Source organism: Notechis scutatus, chromosome 2, assembly GCF_049901735.1.
Source record: "Notechis scutatus isolate UNSWTSFEM ecotype Mainland chromosome 2, rNotScu1.2, whole genome shotgun sequence".
Classification (NCBI taxonomy): Eukaryota; Metazoa; Chordata; class Lepidosauria; order Squamata; family Elapidae; genus Notechis; species Notechis scutatus.
In genome coordinates, this window is record NC_142010.1 from 124432225 (window position 1) to 124452085 (window position 19861).

The 19861-nt window shown below is 36.1% G+C and overlaps 1 protein-coding gene across 3 annotated transcripts in view; it reads right to left on the reverse strand.

Annotated features, from left to right (window-relative positions):
- CEP112 (centrosomal protein 112) overlaps nucleotides 1-19861 on the reverse strand; it is a 284870-nt gene that overhangs the window by 53907 nt on the left and 211102 nt on the right. For all 3 annotated transcript variants that reach the window (XM_087956092.1, XM_087956091.1, XM_026678787.2), the window contains one exon: nucleotides 19240-19389. In XM_087956092.1, coding sequence (XP_087812218.1) covers nucleotides 19240-19389 — 150 coding nt within the window. The remainder of the gene's footprint in view (nucleotides 1-19239; nucleotides 19390-19861) is intronic.

Consider the following 19861-nt stretch of genomic DNA (forward strand, 5'->3'; position numbering starts at 1 on the left):
AACACAGAATTGGAGTACAGATCAAATTTCCACTATGAGAGAATTGGAACAATTGACAGAAACAATTAATTCATGGGATTACTTGCCTCCAGAACTTGTGAATGCTCCAACACTGGAGGTTTTAAAGGCGATTGGACAACCATTTGTCTGCAGTGGTATAGGATTTCCTGCTTCAGCAGGGGGTTGGACTAGAAGTCCCTTCCAATTCTATTATTCTGTTAATTTTTTGTGTCCTCCTTTTAGCTTTTCAATTTAGCCATTTATACTGCAGTGGTGGTAGAAATCTATGTTTCAAACAATGTATCATAATTTGAAACACAAAATTCATTTCCTAATATTTTATTAAGAAGAGGTATATGCCATCCTAATTTAAAAACTGAGCTTTAAGTAACAGTAACTGTGAAGCTAGACATGGTTCAGATTTTGCCCACACTCAGGTAATCATTCTACATTATGTTCTGCATACTCTGGACAGCCACAGGATGTATTATGTGGGCATAAAATTGAAGAGTTCCATTACACACAGACTTCACATTTTTATTATTGTAGTTATATGAGAGGATGGATTTGAAGTTTTCTCAGAAACTTAAATTTTCTTTTTTTAAAGTCAACTGAATGTCATTTCAAAATGTAGTTTTGCTTCTGTGCTTTACTTCCTCTGCTATTTTAATTTTTGCTGGGTTTATTTTTTGTTCATTTAAAAATAATTCTAATATTAACTGTTCTGAAAAGTACTACTTTCTGGTTTTTTTTTAAATGAACAACTCACACAAATGTAAACTTTGGTAAATAATATGAAGCCACCATTATCTAGCTCCATAGTTCCCATTAATCCAGCAAACACGACCAACAAATTATGTGGTCTCAACCACAGACAATCAAATAACAAGCAAAATTTATTATCTTGTTTAGGAAAAAGGTTACAAAAAATACTAATTTACAGAGAAGTATTCCAATTTGGGAACTGCCTAGTAGACCCTCTTCAGAGTGAGGCAATTTTATAAACTACAAACCAGAGGTGATATTCAGCAGGTTCTGACCAGTTCTAGAGAACCGGTAGTGGAAATTTTGAGTAGTTTGGAGAACCAGCAAATACCACCTCTGACTGGAGATTTTACAGTATCCTTCCCCAGCCATGCCCACCAAGCCATGCCCACAGAATGGGTAGTAAAAAAAATTGAATCCCACCACTGCTACAAACAAACATCGAAAATCATTTCCAAACATTTATTTTTTGTTAACTGAACAAAGCTCCTAAGCTGAGTCCAGACTGAATCTTATCCTTGCTAGTAAGCATACTTAAGGGCTAAACCTTGAATTAGAAACAGACACTGGAATTAACATTGAAAGCAGGAGTTGTCAGATATCACTAAGCCAAAAACTTAGACTTTTGCTAAAACAACCAGTTGATACAATGGAAGAGAATATTTGTAACTCAGATTTGGGTACTTGGTGCTCTGAGTTTGATTGTTTTCTTGCAGACATTTAATTAACAAATTAGGTAACATCATGTTTAATCACTACATTCTTTGTTAATAATATTATTTAAAATGGTTGCCACTGTCTTTACTCAATTCATTATGGCCCTCAGCTAGCAAATTGGTATTTACTATATAATTATTCCTAACTACCATAATTGCTCCACAAACATAGAGGACATACACGTTATCAATTGATTTGTCAAATTCTAAAACAAACAATTAAAATTTCTGGAGTTAGTGGCTTTTTCACTCCATCTTTCTATAACTAAAAGATTCCTTATACAGGTAGAAAATATTCAAACGTCGAAGCACTGGAATAGTGTTTGATCAGTTTATAGTGAATCATTACCATGCTTTGCTTGGCTCACTTCTATAAGACAGGATCCTTTAATTTTCCTTCACTTTTTATATTATTTCAATTTTTTTGAGCTGTAGCTGAATCCTTATAAATGAAAAAGCATTAAAAGCAATAGAAAACAGATCAACTTCTAAAGCACCACAAGTTTTTCATTTGTGCAGCTACATACCATCCTATTCTCATTAGAATTGCACAGAAAAGGCAGAGAATGTCAGTCCTTTCAAACTATTACATAACTTCCCCTTCCAAAAAAAAGGGAAATAAAGAAAAAAGTGTGCTTTTTTATAGAGATACTAGTGGCAATGAAAGAAAACATGGAATGGTGTGATATAGTTTAGGAGCTTTTTTATCTCAATATCTGACTTCAAAACACAGGGCACTTCATTCAACAGAATTGTAAAGACTACATTCTGCCCTATAATTAATTTTCCCAATTCAACAAACTTTTTTAATTGAAGCCCATTTTGAAAAAACAATTTAAGAAGCAGAAGATAAAAATGTAGCAACACAAAGTGATGGTTTGGGGTCTCTAATAAAATGATCTGGTATCACCAAGCTTGCATCATTACCAAACTTCATCTGCAAATTAGGATTATTTTAAACTGTTTATGAGGACTAGGCAGGAAACAGAAGAGCCAAGAGAGGAGGCATGAAGACATGGAAGGCAATACTTCCACCAACAATAATGCATTAGTAACTCAAACTATACTATAATCTCAAAATATAAATCCCCTTCATTTTCCTGTGTTTTTTTCTGGCTTCCAATCTTTTCACCAACATTACTATCCAACATTATAGTGGAACGAAGGAAGCACATAATATCAGATGTGAGCTAAACACTCAGGCTTGGTAGAGACTAGTGATGAAGAATGTCACCAGGTATGCAGACAATTAGAAACTGCTGATACAATTAAAATTATTACACTGGCTCCAGTAATTGCTGTTTTTATTCAGGGGAATTGAAAGGACATGAATTATGTTAACTTTAGCAAGAAAAACACAATGAATCTAAGTATAGTTCTATAAGTGCAGATCTACATTTTTACTAAAGCTAGAGGAAATGCATTTTTTTTGGCATTTTAAAAAAAAGGCTACTCTGGAATATAGAGCTACTCCGGAATATAGAGCTACTCCGGACTGATACAATGTATCCCATAATCCCTTATGGGGTGGAGTCTGGGCAATTGAATGGATCTAGCAGAGTGCTTTAATGGCCGGATGCCCATCCTGTTACCAATGTGGAGTTTTGTTCAGAATACGATATATTCTAGTACTTGGCAACATAATATTTATTGATTTATGTCTAATTTGTTTTTCTGTTTTCTAAAACATAATGAAAGAAATACTGAGGCCAATATTCATTAATACACGTCTGAAGCTTTTTGAAGGCTGAGATCTATAGATATAAAGAGATACAGGCATATAACAATATTTATCTACTTCATGAGTACCATGGATGTAAGAATTAGAAATAGAAGCTACATCAAAAATGGTTTGTAAAATGCAAGCGGTTACATGGAACAAGAAAAGGGAGCATTAAAGAACTAATAATGCGATCTGGCCATTTTAAATTGATATACAATAATATTGATTATTTGAGCTCAAAACAAATATAAAAAGAAATATGTCAAGATTAGAAACAAAAATCTTCCTTTAAAAGTTATCTTAAATTGTCTTGCTTGTTTTGCAGGGAGCAATAGCATATTTTTTCAAAATGGACTTCTAAAAAAGAAGTTTGTTCCATTCTAGGGCAGAATGTAATATTCTAGGGCAGAATGTAATATTTTAGTTTTATCTCATTCATGGGGCAAACCAAGGCACCTTCTCCTATATTTTATGTAAATATACATTTTTTAATAAAAGATTTAAATGATTTAACAATTCATTCTTTTTACTCTGTTCCCCTAGATAGATTTATTACTGATCTGTGTAAATTAGAACTACTAATAATGGATTGAAGCAACCTGCTAAAAGCTTCAAGTTTCACAGATGATAGCACAGACCTACATTTGGAAATAATGATAGCTGTGATATTTAACCTGGCCCTAAATTTAGCAGTTGTTTGTTTTAATAAGTATAGTTAGGAAAGTGACCAGGTAAAAGAAGGTCCAGACACAAGAAAAAAAGTTATAGATAACAGCATCCTCTTTTCCATTCTTGCAATCCTCTAACTATATTTCTTCCAACAACAACCAGTATTTCACTGTATGCAAACTCTAGGCATAGAATTTCTATATCCCCTATATTTTCCATGATTATTTCCCACTCCTTTTAAAGTTACCCATGTAGCAGATGGTATTATGTCTAAGGAGAGTGAATTATATAAATAAATTGTGTGTTATATGGAAGACCTCATGTCTACTATTTTTTATATGCAGAATATCAGAGACCCTGAGAAAAGGGATAATTCCAACCCTAAAAACTTTGTGATTATAATTCATATTTTCCCCTCCTGTCACTTTCGGGAATGAAGTCTGCTCATTTTCTTTTGGGAGCGCCATGACTGACTCATTTACAATGATAAAATTCTATTTGGCATGGGATTCTAGCAGAACTCTGATATTGTGGTTTATTTTTTAGATTATTGCATTCATACCCTATCTTATTATCATCATTGATAATCATTTGTTATTCTTTAAAATCTGTGCTAATGTCTCAAATATAACATTTGCATTACTGCAGCAAGCTGTGAAAAAAAAGGTATTATTAATTTTGCTACAAAGTGTTTTCTTCTGCTCTTCTGAAAATGCCATAAAGCTCCCATAAATTTTTGCAGTAGAATGAAATTTGCTAATATTGTGTTTCCTCCTACAGTGCTGGAAAAACCTCCAAGTCAACACTGTTCCATAACAGAAAAGGAAGACAGGCATAATTCCAAAGAGTCTCTGGAAGCAGAACAAAGACCGACAACTGGAAAGCCTGCATTACTTCTGCAATACTTGGAATTGGAAAAGGCAGAGACGGATTTTTCAAAGCCTTTTCTGTGAAGCCCCAAACTCTTGAATGTGGAATCTTCCATAAAGTAACCCAACCTTATGAAATGGATTCCTGGGATCTCATTTTTAGACTGTATTCTGAAACCAACAAAATCTCCAAATGAGCTTTTAAAATTGTTCCATACTCATTAAACTTTGCCTCCCTCTCCAAATTATGTTTAGCTCATTTGACTTGGAAATAGCTTAAATACTGCGCACAAGTAAAACTACAATTTAATTGAAAGTAAAAACACGATTTTAAAGCACAAAGACACAAGTAAAACCACAATCAAATAACAATCTTTTATTTCTTATGTTCAATCATATCTGATTCTCAGAAACTACTCGGACAAGTTCCTGTCGTTTTCCTGGCACTGTTTGCCATTGCCTCCTTCCTAGGGCTGAGAGAAAGTGACTGGCTCAAGCTCACCCAACTGCCTTTGTGCCCAAGGCCAGACTAGAAATCACTGTCTCCTGATTTCTAGTCTGATGCCTTAGCTTCTATATCAAACTGGCTAGATAAGCACAAAAACCTGCCAGGTGTGAGACTTCTGATGTATAATTTTGATGTTGGTCATGTATGGATTTTTAGTGTGCCGAGGTATGAAAAGCCAAGAGAAATAGCAGCAAGCAAAGCCAGTTATGGGGAAATGAGTTCTTTGTTTCATAAAAAATGTTCTAAGTATTATAAAGTGCTTAGACTCAACCTTTTCATAGTTGCCCAACTGGCCAAACATTTGAAGTCATTTTTTAAAGTGTGGACTGTTTCACAAAATGCTGTATTTTCAAATACTATTTTTAGCTGAAAAAGTTGAATAATAATTTTAGAAAACTGAAAACGTTAAAATAATATGAAGTTCTCAACCAAATCAATCTGGAAGTAGCTTGGTTTCTTTTAATGATATATTCTCTTTCCATCAGTTCATGTTCAAAGATTATGAGTCATATCAGTTATAATCAATATGCTGACAATAGCCAGCTATAGATCCCTACCTCTCTGTGGACCAAGGACATTGTCCCTGTCCCTGCAATCTGGGAGGGCATGGATCAAAATAAGCTCAGAATAATTCCATGCAAGACGGAGCTACTATTTATTGATGATCAATCTAGCTCAATTTTATTCCCAATGTTGGATCTGGATAGGGTCATACACACATTAGAGGAGACTAGAGAAGGTCTTGCTAGAACAATGGAGGCCATAGCCAGGGCACCCTTTTCAGTTTCACTAATAGTCCGGTTGTCCTTACTGTCTGAAGGGAGAGTAGTGGGAGCTTTTCCACACGCTTCTTAGTGGCTGTCCTCACACTCTGGAATATCTTGCCTTCAAAGATGCAGAATAACTCAACTACTTGGATTTCAAAAAGTAAGATGACTTACTTTCTACAGGGTGTTTGAATGAAGATGAGAAAAGGCTACCTTAGGTTTGGAACTGGACAGTTATTATCTGTTTGATTTTGATTTGACTGTAAATAATGTTAAGTTTTAGAAAGTCTAGATGATATATAAATGATATATTATGATGATGTATATGATATCAGACAAACTATTAGCCAGTCTTACAACAAAAGATCCTGAGACAGAAATAGTAGAAGAGGACTGTTGACAAATTTACTAAGTTTTAACATCAAGATCTCTGGGACCAGAAAGTACCAAATAGAATTGCCTGTTTGTTGCATGTTCTATGCATGACTGTGGTTATCAATAAAATTCAGAGGATTACAAGGTAGACCCTAGTGCCCTTAAATTAGTAAATTGTGAAGAGGGACTGATCTCGTAATTGACCAGAAATGCAAATTGATTCTCTAGTGATATTCATATAATTGGACAAAAATGTTCGGGATTCCTTTCCTCCAGTTCTAGATTCTAACAACTGAATCCAACTGCCATGATGTGAAAATCTCAAATGTGAACTGCAGAGATAGAAGTAACTATACAATGAAACTTTCAGCCAAATATGGTTCCTCACAAGTGAACAGGGTTTAGATTCTCCCAACTAACCAGTTGCATGCATGGAGTCTGATTATCCAGGATTTGGGGATTATATATAATAGGTTCAAACCTAACAAATATCAGATATAGTACCTGCTCTAACCTTCGCAGATGTCAGCCTTCCCAGATAGTCCAAAGATGAACACAACCAGATGAGCTATTTTAACTGTAAGGCTATGTTAACAGAATCTTGCAAATCTGAAAGTACAAATCTCCCACTGTCTCCTTTACAATCTGAGAAGTTAGGAAGGATCTCTTCTAAACCTCTTTCTGCATGTATCATGCAGTTGCAGGCGAAGCTCTCTCGTATCTGACTGCTCCTTTGTCATTTCTTCGTCCCATCTCCCACGTTCTTTCTCACATACCACTACAATGGTGCTACCATAGACTACATAATCTAGAGTCCCTGAGCAATCCTTCTAACCCAGTTGGCCCCCATCCTTTGAGACACATGTTGCTATTTTATAGGGAACTATCACAGTGGCCTCCCAAGGATAACTATTAAACAAATGGCTGCTTCTTTGAAGGACAAAACATAATCTTGCTTTACCATTTCCACTGAGTTATAGCATTTAGCTTGGTGTATGTATCAGACCAGGTCTTGCAATGGATACCTTTTATACCCTAGAAAGAATAGAATAGAACTGGAAGGGACTTGGAGGTCCTAGTCCAGCCCCCTGCTGAAGAATTTATACCATTTCAGATAAGTGGCTGTCTAGTCTCTTCTTAAAAGCCTCCAGTGATGGAGTGCCCATGATTTCTGAAGGCAAGCTATTCCACTGATTAATTGTCCTCACTGTTAGGAAGTTTCACCTTAATTCTCTTTAATTAGTTTCCAACCATTGTTTCTTGTCCTGTCCTCTGGTGCTTTGTAGAATAATTTGAACCCCTCTTCTTTGTGGCAGTTCTTCAAATACTGGGATACTGCTATCATGTCAAGAAAGAGTCTATCTTTTCTTACACCTATTCACATAAGGATATAAGATTATAAAAAGTAGAGGAGTGTCTATTTATAGCTTTCAATCAAAACTGGACACGACTAGAATTAGAAGTTACCCTTTTTCCTATAGCTACATTGTATATGAGTTTGGCCCTGCCTATTAAAGCAAGTGGAAGTAGCAACTCAATGAAATATATTCTCCTTTGCAATTGGAGGAAGTTATGTTTACTGAAATATATTGATAGAAGCCTGAACTAGTAAATTTATAGTTTAACATTTCAGAAAGGTCAGCTTAATTATTAAGTTTTCATGAACATTTAAGTTAAATTGGTGTCTTTGTTTAAAAAAATGTGTATTGGAAATAGAATATTAAATTTAAAATTTTAAATTGTTTTAACTGACCTAAAATTACCTAAAATTTGATACAATTCTATGGTGGCTTATTATACAAAATTATACAAAATTTAAAAAATGAAAAGAATATTGTTCAGTTTCAGAATGCAAATAAATAAATAAAAAGAAGTATTTTTTTTCAGAAACTCAGAGATTACCACATATTATATGCAGGGGGGAAAAGGATCCTTAAAGTCAAGTTGCTAGGCTACCGGTAGATGCTTAACTACCTAGCCTCTGCTTGGCAACCTATCACTTATATCTAAAATACATTTCCTTAAAAATACTCAGAGGAAAAGGGAAGAAATGACTGCAAGTAGGGCATCTCAGCGAGTTCCAGTTTCTAAATTTTAATGATTTACCAAAAATAAAGTGCCGTTACTGCTTATCCTTACCCCTTCCAAGAATAAGCATTTACAACCCGCCCCCCCTCTTTTTTTCCTGAAGTGCAGGAAAGCAATTGTCACAGCTAGGTTGTATAAATGCAGCTACAGTCCAAGTTGGCAGCACTGCTTGTCTCACTCTCTTGCCAAATGCTCCTTTTAGCCAGAGGTGGCTATTTATGGTATATTTATAAAAACTATATGGATACCTACAAAATGTGTTCTCTGCATCCTCCAAGGAGTAACCTCATTTCCATTACTGCAAAGCCATCAAGTCACAGTAACACAGAGACAGTGATTATGTGATATGCAACATGCCTAACAACTGAAAGGCTAATACACATTTGTCAGGCATCTGGAAATGGCGGGGGTTTGACACATGCCTTCCCAAAGACGCTTTAATGAAAGTCATAATATTCCAGAACAATCTGGGCAGAACACCTTGCATAGCATAAGCACTCAATGTGTCTTCTGCTCAAGAATAAAAATAGCCCAGGAGAAAATGAAACATATTCTGTAATGTGTAGAAGAAACTTATTTGAAGAGTATGAAAAAAAGAGCCAGGCATCATCACCCTTATGGAAGACAAAAAAGCCTTGTCTGACAAAGCCTCAATCTCTGACATTAAATGAAAAAGATATGCCTACTATTTCACAGTTGGTCCTTTTTAGGCACAAGTTTTCAAAAAATAATATAATCATGAAACAATGCAATTGGTTGAATAATGAATCAGAGTGGCATTGATAATATGTAGACATATGGAGGATGTTTGAAAACCAACTCTCTATTTCCTGAAGAGCCAGCTGACATTTTGAGGTATCAGTGTAGATGCCTTTTTAAGCACTGTCTCTTTTCTACATTAAAAATCCCATCTTCTAGCCTTGTCCTTTTCCTACCTCAAATCCTAGAAAGTCAATGTCATCTGAAATCCATTGAAAGAACTGAGGTTGAAAGCATTTTGTTGCTGGGAGCTCTTTTTCTAAAGTCTTGGAGGACTTCAAGAAGTTTGAGGATGACATGATGTTTCTGGAAAGAGGGAGGCTCATTGTTTTAGTTTACTTCTTCAGATATTTTCATATAAAATACATGTATTACATCTAAAAAAAGCTTAATACTTAATTGTTATCACTTAGTTACTTGTGCCCTTGATTATTATTATTTAAGTATACCACTAAAAACTGACACTGCGCTTTCAAATTCTGGCAGTATAATTTTGAGATATAGTTCATGGCATATTTCTTGACTGCTTATGATGGTTAATCTATATTCACCATTAAAGTTTATTGTTCCTTTATTGTTGATAGTTGAACTATACCCACCATTAAATTTCACTTAATATTGTTGTGTGGGGTCAACAATATTAAGCTAGTAAACTTTAATGGAGGGCATTAAATTATTGTTTATACTGTCAACTAGGTCTTACAAGGAACTCACTCTGAATGAAGATTCTTTTATTAGAAATGTTGACTTCCAGATGCCAGTATAGAGAAGCCAATGACTCTATGTACATATTTGCTCTGCTATTTCAACTTTGAAGGCTGAAAGATTCTCTGAATGATCCAGCTGAAATTGAGACAAAAAGCTATTGTACCAAGGGCTCAACTGGACCACAGATTGTCATAATCTTGGTTAATGTCATAAGCTTGAACCTTGCAATCTACATCACTCTGACATGTGTCTGGCAAAGCATATTCACAAACAATATTCTTAAATTGATAGATGTTTAAAGACATTGTTCATCCTTTGACTTAAGATCAAGTAAATAATCGTATTAAAACTATTCACAAATTATACACAAGTTATGTAATGAATAGTTCAAATATTAAAATTTGTCCCCTTTCACTTTTAGTGCAATGGTGCCCCCTCTCTGAATTGAGATATACAAGCCACAAGCAAACAAACAACACAATTGAAGGTATGTGTTATAAAGAGTTCAAAAACATGCAGCATTTTTTCAACACCCTTTTTAAAAAAGTAACAAAGGTTTGTTTATAAAGCACATTGTGATAGCCAACATACACTTTCATGCATTAGATACATTACAATCACTGTTAAACCAATTAAAAAGCTTTATACTAGGTCGTTTTAAAAGAACTTGTCATATGTAAATTAGGAAGTATTTAGAGCACTATAACATTTAAGAAGCAAGTGGTATTTCCAAATAGACATTTGAAAAGCCAACTATTAATAAGTAGGTAGAAGAGACAAAGATTTCCTATAAGATAAATTAGCTTTAAATAATAATGTAACAGTAGGCTTGCAAATGAACTGTTTTTACTTTATAAATGGATAGGAATAAAATGGGTTATAGCTTTCTCAGATTAGTTCTCTTCTGAGAGTTGGAGGAGCAGAAGGTAAGTAAAGAGCTGATGGAATTCTCCATGTAATTATCCCAACTGTATGAAAGCAAGAGCATCAATACTAAGATTCAAGTTGTCAAATTGTTTGTAAGAGCACTTCAAAAATAGTGGTTAATTTGGAGATAGATTATTACATTTGAGTAGTCTAATTTCTGCAACCAAGTTTAGGGTTACCAATTGGGCCAAGAGCCCTTATTTTCTTGTCTGAAAGCAATCAAACATTGAAGCAAATTCTGGACAGCTTTTCTTCAACTCTAAGCTTCACCTGACATCCTGGAAACCCTGACATGTGTCTGGATCTGACAACGTTGTTCTGCTTACTGCTGTGAATTTGGCAGCTGATAATGAATCTTTTGCTTGACTTCTGTAGTGGACCTTGATCATGCTTTTTGCCTACAACTCAGCTTTGTGTGTTCTTGGCCGATTTTTGACACCAGCCTGAACCCAGTGAAATTGATCAAAGTTTTGATCTTGTCTGGAATGTTTCAGAATTTGTTATTAGAAGCCAAATACAATATAACAGTGAAACATAAAGCAATCACAACATTTCTGATAGTATGCAATTTATAATCTTTTGCTGAACCTTTAAGCCTAACTGCAACAACAATAGCTATTCAGCAAACCATTAAGAAGTTGAATTTTAAAGCATGATATAATTATTAATTTTGAAATATTTCAAGTATAGAATGTCATAAGTATCCCATTTTGATTATGAAACTTGTTTTCATATGCAAAACTGAGGTCCTTCAACAATGTAGGAACTTTACATCAAGATAACAAATTAAAAATATTGAGAGTTTGGAGAAACCTGGACTAATGTGAGAATAAACTGGAAATTTAGGACAAAAGAGAAGAAGGAATAGGAATATTCATTATAGTTTGAAGGCTCCTCGTATCACTGGACAGAGATCCTCAATTCATCTTGGTATACTTTTCATTTTTGTCTCTATGACATTTGAACATTTTGAATTCTATATAGAATTAGAGTACAATATCTGCCATGCAACAAACAAGAGAAATATTCAGTAGAGCGCTCACTGAATGGCCAATAATAAAATGATATATGCAATAGTCCACCAGGAAATGACCAAGGCATGACTGAGTGTGAGCAAGGTCTCCTGTCTAGAAAAGGGTGCAACTGGCATATCTTGTGCAAAGGCATATCTTGTGCAAAGGCCTCCTGCTTGGAAAACAGATGGAAGCTTCCATCTGTTTTCCAAGCTGGAGCTAGAAGTCCCACAGACATGGCCTGTGGAAGTTTTACATTACTGAATGTCAGAGATAACAAAGAAAGATCCAAGACTCAAAACAACTCCATTTTGCTAGCATTGAGCTGGAGTTGGTTCCTCCCCATCCAGACCCCCAGAGTTTTCAGGCAATGAGTCAAATGACATAGCATGTAAGATTGTGTTACTATAATCTTATAATAAAAATAGAATTAGCTTGTGTAATTAGCTTGTGTAGGTTTCAAGTTGGTCTATCTTGGAGACCTGATGATAGGTCATCCACCAGTGTTATCAATGCCATCTTTATATTACAACCCAAACCGAATCCAGACTAAAAAGAATCCAAGTAATTCATTTCATCCAGGGCCCTCTTCAGTAAGGAGTCCACCACCAACTCTTTTAAGGCTGGTGGAACCATTGTTGAGATAATTCCCCGTTAGGAGAATGAGCGCATACAGGGAGACGTATAGAGAGTAGTGTTGGAATAATACACACAGAGCACACAGATACACTGTACAGTAAATGTAGGTTTTTACTTCCAGAAACGTTAAGCAAAGTCCAAAACAAGCAGTCCACAGTCATTCACAGGTAAATCAGTCAGTTTTTCAATCCAGGGATAATCCAATAACAAATTCCAGTGTCAAAAACAGTTCAATAACAAACTTACATCAAATCCAGTAATATCAGTCAATTAGAAGAAATGGAGGAACGGCGATACTTTCCAACAGAAGGAAACAGAGACTGACTCACACTCTCTTCTGAGACTAAGACTAAGACAAACCAGGTTTCTGGCTCCATCTTATGGCCGTTTGAGAAAACACACCTAATTGCTCTTAAAGAGACAGGATTAAAATGTCTATCCTGGTTTATATATTTCTAACCCAAATACCTGTTAGGTGACTTATATTCCTAACATTGTCCCCTTTTGGGTAAGACAATATATACAACCTTACATTCTAAGTTTATAATCTTCACAGCTAACCTTATGCTTTATAGAGCCTTGGGCCTTTGTAAAATGATCTCCTATATTGTTTTCTGACATACAGTATTCCAGCTTAATCATCTTACTTTGCACACATTGTCTCACATTTAAATATCTTAAATCTGTGTGTTTCGTTCTTGTTTTAACAGCAATATTCAAAGCCATCTGTATTGCTGATTGGTTATCTTCATAAACAACAATAGGATCTTTTACATCAATTCCCATATCAATCCATAATTGCTTATACAAAACTAAATCTGTACATAATAAAGACAAACATGAGAATTCAGCCTCCATTGTTGACAAACTTAGATGTTTCTGTCTAATAGATCTCCATCCAATCAACGCTTTTCCCAATAATACTACAGTACCTGATGTAGATTTTCGTGTATTTATGTCTGTAGCAAAACTTGCATCAGCATATGCAGTTAAACTCAGTTCATCTTTAGGCTCCAAATACAATGCATAATGCATTGTTTGTTTCAGATATCTTAACACACGTTTAGCAGCTTGCCAGTGCCTTTCAGTCGGCTCAGCGTTAAATCTCGCTAATTGGTTAACACTGTATGCTATATCTGGCCTTGACCAATTACTGAGATAAGATAAACTACCAATCAAGGACTGATAAATGTTCTTATCAAAAATAGGACTTTGAACATCACTATGGCTAAACTCCTGGCTTATTGGTGTCTTAGCCGGCTTACAAAGTTCCATTTTAAAAGTCTTTAGGTTAATTTTATCTGCCTGTGAGATCTTGTATCCTCCCCTAGTTCTATCTATCTTTAAACCAAGATAATGTTTGATTTCTCCTAATTGTTTTATTTTAAATTTCTTTTCCAATAGTGAAATTATCTCAGTAGCTTCTTGTTCAGTTTTGGTGATTAATGCTATATCATCAGTAAATAATAGCAACAATGAAATTACACCATTACTTTCTCTTTTAAACAAACATGGATCAGCCATGCCAGCTACAAAACCTATCTTAGTTAATTCTTTAACTATACACTGGTTCCACTCATATCCTGATTGCTTCAAACCATAAAGACTCTTTTTCAATCTCCAGCAATCAGTTGTATTATCATTTTTGAGACCTAAAGGTTTCTTTAAATATATACCGTATTTGCCGGCGTATAAGACGACTTTTTTGCCCCGAAAAACATGCCTCCAAGTGGGGGTCGTCTTATACGCCGGTATATCCACTGCCGGCTTTCGGAGGCTTGTTGGGCCTGCAGCGAAGGCGCCTCTGGCTTCCTGGATCCCCTGCGTCGCTTCCGCTTCATCCCGCTCGCCTCGCTCCGCCCGAGGCTGCAGCCTTACTGCTCTTCCCACGGCCCTGGCACTCTGCCCTGCCGCTGCAGCCCCGGGATTTCTGGAGGGCGTTTCCAGTGGTGGTGGGGGGTCGTCTTATACGCCGGGTCGTCTTATACGCCGGCAAATACGGTAGTGTGTTGCAACGGTGCATGCAGATCTGCCGTTTCTACATCCAAAAGATTTACAATTTCTCCTTAGCTGCCCACACTAATGCTGCCCTTAATGTAGTAGCCTTCAGACTAGGTGCAAACACCTCATCATAATCATTTGCTGTCTGATTAAATCCTTGTGTTACTAACCTGGCTTTATGGGTAAGAGTCCCATTCACACCTGTCTTCAGTTTATAAATCCATTTACACCCTATGGCATGTTTACCTGGTGGTAATTTAACGTTTTCGTATACCTCCAACTTTTTTAATGATTCCAGTTCCTTATCCATTGCTTTCTGCCAAGCAGCCTGATCCTTAGCAGGATACAGTTTCAGTTCATTATAATGACTTGGAACTGTATTCACTTGGCATACAACACTAGCCTGATATCTATCAGGTGGTCGTGTTACTCGGGTTGAACGTCTTAGTAATACAGGGCTAACTGGTGGACTTTCCTGTGCCACTTGCCCCTGTTCTTCTACTTCTTCCTGTGCCTGTTCTAGTACTTCCCCTGTGCTTCCTCTTTAATGGCTATCCGTGTTTTACTGATTTTATCTTTAGGGACTATTTGGGTGTCAATAATAATATCATTACTTGATTTCTGTTCCGGTCTATCCCACCCAACATGCTCAAGAAATTTTGCACTAGCACTACAATAAACGTGCTGTGCCTTGATCCCAGAATCTAAATGATCTATGGTTGGCCTCATAACCCACAAAAAATAACTTCTTAGCTCTATGTTGCCCTTTCAGTCTTACTTGTGAGGGAATAGGCACCCATGCTGGAGCTCCAAATGTGTGTAGGTAAGTTAAATTTGGCTTTCTGCCATGCCAACGAGTGAATGGCAATTCACCACTTGTTGTATTAACTACATTGTTTAACACATGATTACTACACATTATGGCTTCACCCCACAGTGTTTCAGGTAAACCTGAATCAGATAACACAGTGCGAGCCATGGCTTGTAATGTTTGCCCTCTTTGTTCTACAAACGAGTTATGTTGTGGTCTGTAAGGTGCAGAACGTTTATGCTCAACACCAGCCAATTTTAACATAGTTTGGAATCTTTTGTTAACAAATTCAGTCCCATTATCAGTAACTAATGTAATTACTTTACTCCTCATTTTTCTCTCAGCAAACCTTAGCCAGTTAAAGAAATGTTGGAATGTTTCTGTTTTGTTTTTCATAAGATAGCAATGGTCGTGAGTAATGGTCCATAATACTCAAAATATACCAGGCACCTCCTAAACTTGGTTTCTTAGGACCAATTATGTCAGCAAACACAACCTCTAAAGGTTCTTTGGTCTTAAACCCATTTAGTCTGTTTGTAGGAGTAACCTTACTCTTCTCTTGGCTACAAGCATTACAGTTTAAATACTTGCTACAGGGTTTCAATTTTACTTCCTCTGACAATTCAACAGTTTGTTTGAGCATTTTGAAATTAATGTGCCCCAGACGTCTATGCAGTAAATGTATACATTCATCATGTGGCTTAACATTGTTATAAACTGAGTTAGCCATCTTCAACTGGTCATCATGTATCACATATGAATCATTCTCTAATGTAGCAGTAACACTTTTAACCTCTTTCTCTATTATACAGTTATCTCCCCTAAAGGTTATTACATAACCAAGATTAACTAAAGCCCTTACTGATAATAAATTAAATTTCAGTTTAGGTACATATAATATAGTTAAATGTTCGTTTATACAAGAACAATATGCAGTACCTTCACCTGACACTTTAATCTTCCATCCATTTGCCAATGATACATGTTGTTTACTCGTGGACATCTTTACAAACCTTTTTCTATCTTTAGTAATGCATTGTGATGCTCCACTATCAACAACCCACAAATCATGGTTTACAGTTGAATTGCTAGACATAGCTAAACTAACATTTTTCTTAGCCTTCTGGTGATTACCAGTCTTGTGTTGTTTTCCTTTTTTACAGAATTTAGCTATATGTCCCCTAGCTAGCCCCACAAGAAAAACATTTCCTAACAGTATAGGCAGTTGAAGACAAATCCTCTTCTTGTGATTGTTCCTTCCTCAGTTGGTCCCTATCCAGCCGTCTTCTTGCTTCTTCTAACAATCTTCCAGTTATGTCAGTTAATGTCAGTTTATCTCTGGGCAGGATTTCCAGTGAAGATACATAGTCATCATAACTTTCATCCAATGAAAAAAGAATGATGTAAACTTGATGCAGCTCTGAAAATATCAGTTCTTTTTCATGTAGCTCTTGAAAAGTTCTTTTCATGAAGTTTAAATGAGCTAAGATATCTCCACCTTTCAGAAGACATGCTCTAAACAGTTTACGTGTAAGATGTATGTGTGCACCTACACTGTCACGAACATGAATCTTTTCAAATTCTCCCAACACCTAGCAGCAGACTCTTCTCCACGAATATGGACTAGCTGCTGGTCACTCTACATTCCATAAACCTTCTCTACGCAGAAGTAGACTGCACTTCATAGACCAGGAAACATAGTTTGTTCCATCCAACCAGGTTATCAGTGAAGTGACTTGTGCCATCTTTTACAGGATAGTAACCCACAATTAAACAGTAAACAGCTGATTGTATACAGTACTGTGTATTCACACTAACTCTCAGTTATCTGAGCCTGGTATGGCCTGGGCCCATAACCAGTGTTGAGGTAATTCCCTGTTAGGAAAATGAGCGCATACAGGGAGACGTATAGAGAGTAGTGTTGGAATAATATACACAGAGCACACAGATACACTGTACAGTAAATGTAGATTTTTACTTCTAGAAACGTTAAGTCCAAAACAAGCAGTCCATAGTCGTTCACAGGTAAATCAGTCAGTTTTTCAATCCAGGGATAATCCAATAACAAATTCCAGTGTCAAAAACAGTTCAGTAACAAACTTACATCAAATCCAGTAATATCAGTCAATTAGAAGAAATGGAGGAACGGCGATACTTTCCAACAGAAGGAAACAGAGACTGACTCACACTCTCTTCTGAGACTAAGACTAAGACAAACCAGGCTTCTGGCTCCATCTTATGGCCGTTTGAGAAAACACACCTAATTGCTCTTAAAGAGACAGGATTAAAATGTCTATCCTGGTTTATATATTTCTAACCCAAATACCTGTTAGGTGACTCATATTCCTAACAACCATTCACTCCTGCAAAGAGGCATTAACCACTGTTTGGACGCTCAGGAGTCATTGACCAAATAGGTCCAGAATGTAACTGGCCAGGCTCACTGATTGGTTCAAACTCCTCCTAGAGGTCACTTCCTAAAGGATCTGTTCAGTCAGCACCATCAACAAGTGAAGTAAACTGACTTCGTCTGACAAATGCTGAGTACAGTATATACTTCACAGTTGTGCTGCAAGAACTTTCATGGTTCTTCCTTCCCAAGGAAGAACATGGCAATCCGAAACAAGACTGCTGGTTGGCTATCTGCAGATGTGATAGGTACATAAGAGCAGAGAAGTAAATTTGCTTTGCTACTCTTATTGCCAAAAAGAGCATCCTAATAAAGGCTCTTATCTGTGCTTTGTTGGCTTTACTTTTCATTTTTCACTAGCAATTTTCTATGCATCTCTGTGTCACTTTATCTCGTATAGTTCCTTAGTAAATCAAGAAGCTCTATATCAGGGATGTCAAACTCACGTCGTCACAGCGACATCACGTGACGTATCGTGACTTTTCCCGCCTTTGCTAAACCTGGCATGGGTGTGGCCAGCATGTGACACATCCAACTTGCTGGGTATGAGTTTGATAGCCCTGCTCTATATGATCCATTTTAAAAAAAGAGTCTATAATAGGGTGACCCAATCCAGGTGCCTATCACTTGTTCATTACAAGCAATTACAAACATCTCCACCAATCCATGCACCAGAACTTTGGGGTAAAATCCAAGTTGCTTCTGAAATCCAATTGGGTCCACCAGTTGCCTGGTGCTAGTTGTCAGTCGAATAGGCCCCACTTCAGTTAGAGTAATATGGTGGCACAGAAAATTCCTGACACATAGACCAGTCACGGATGGATATAATTATCAATTTCAAACTAAGTACAAAATACAAATTGATTAAAGATCCTCAATCAAGGATGAAGTCACCATCACTTGGATCGAACTACATGCCAGGGACATGGAGCTAACTAGCACAAGTGGACACAGTAAAAGAGCTCTTAGAATCTATTCATTTTTTTCAAAGATTACTAGATCAAATTCCTACATTAACACAGCCAAACCTTGTCCCAGATACTTCAAGACCCAGTCAGAGTCCAACTCTGATACAAGGCTGAAATCCCCCATTTATTTTAGCTCTTTCTATTCATATCTAGCACAAAAAATGTAACTTTTAACATGCTGAATATTTCAAACTGGAAATGAACCATATATTCAAGCATGTGTTTTAAGGAAAATGTGAATGAATTTTGTTAAATCACACAAAGAAGGCATGTGGTAGATCTTTTTCAATTAACCATGTAATTAGAAACTTCCATTCAGTGGTATTTTTAGCATTCATAATGCATCTAAAACACAAGACAAAAAAACAAGCATATTTTATATGAAATTTTTAGAGAAAAAGAAATGCTGACTTCTATAAAAGCGTGACTTCAACATGCATTTTTAAGGCCACAGTCAATATTTTCAAAACTTTAATTACACTCAAACAGCTGGCAGCATAATTGACTCAAAGCCCCAGATTACCTTGATTGCTGTGTCATTATCTCTAATCAGCTGCTGCTTCTCATCTTCAAACTTTTGTAAAACATCTTGCAGACGCCTTTCTCCAGCAAGTTGCCGCTGGTTGCTTTCCTCTGTCAGAGAGGAAATGGTTGTCTTAAGTTCAGCTATGATCTAAAAAGAAAATAGCATGCTAAAACTATTGCAACAGTAAGAAGTTATACACTTTGCAATGTATTTATTATTGACACAAGAATTTGAGTTGGCAAACTCAACTGTGAAAACTAAATAGCTTAAATTAATATGTTACATGCCAGCAAGCAGAAAATTCAACAGAGAGAAAAGAAACATTGAGTTTGGAATAATATAAATTTCTAACAAAAACATTTAGGAGGAAATTTTCCACTATGAAAGTCCCTCAATAATCTGCATACCAGAACAAAGCACACTTGTTATGTAAAAAACATCAAATATAGGATTCCAATTTTCCACTTTACTGTAACGGTTTGAAAACTGATAGTCTGAAATGTTTTTGCACATATACTGGGAAATGCAGCAAAGAGAATACTGAGTTAGCCACCAAAGAAGGAAAATGTATTATATTATCATACTTTATACTACTGTATAGTGTAGCCGGTCTGCCTTT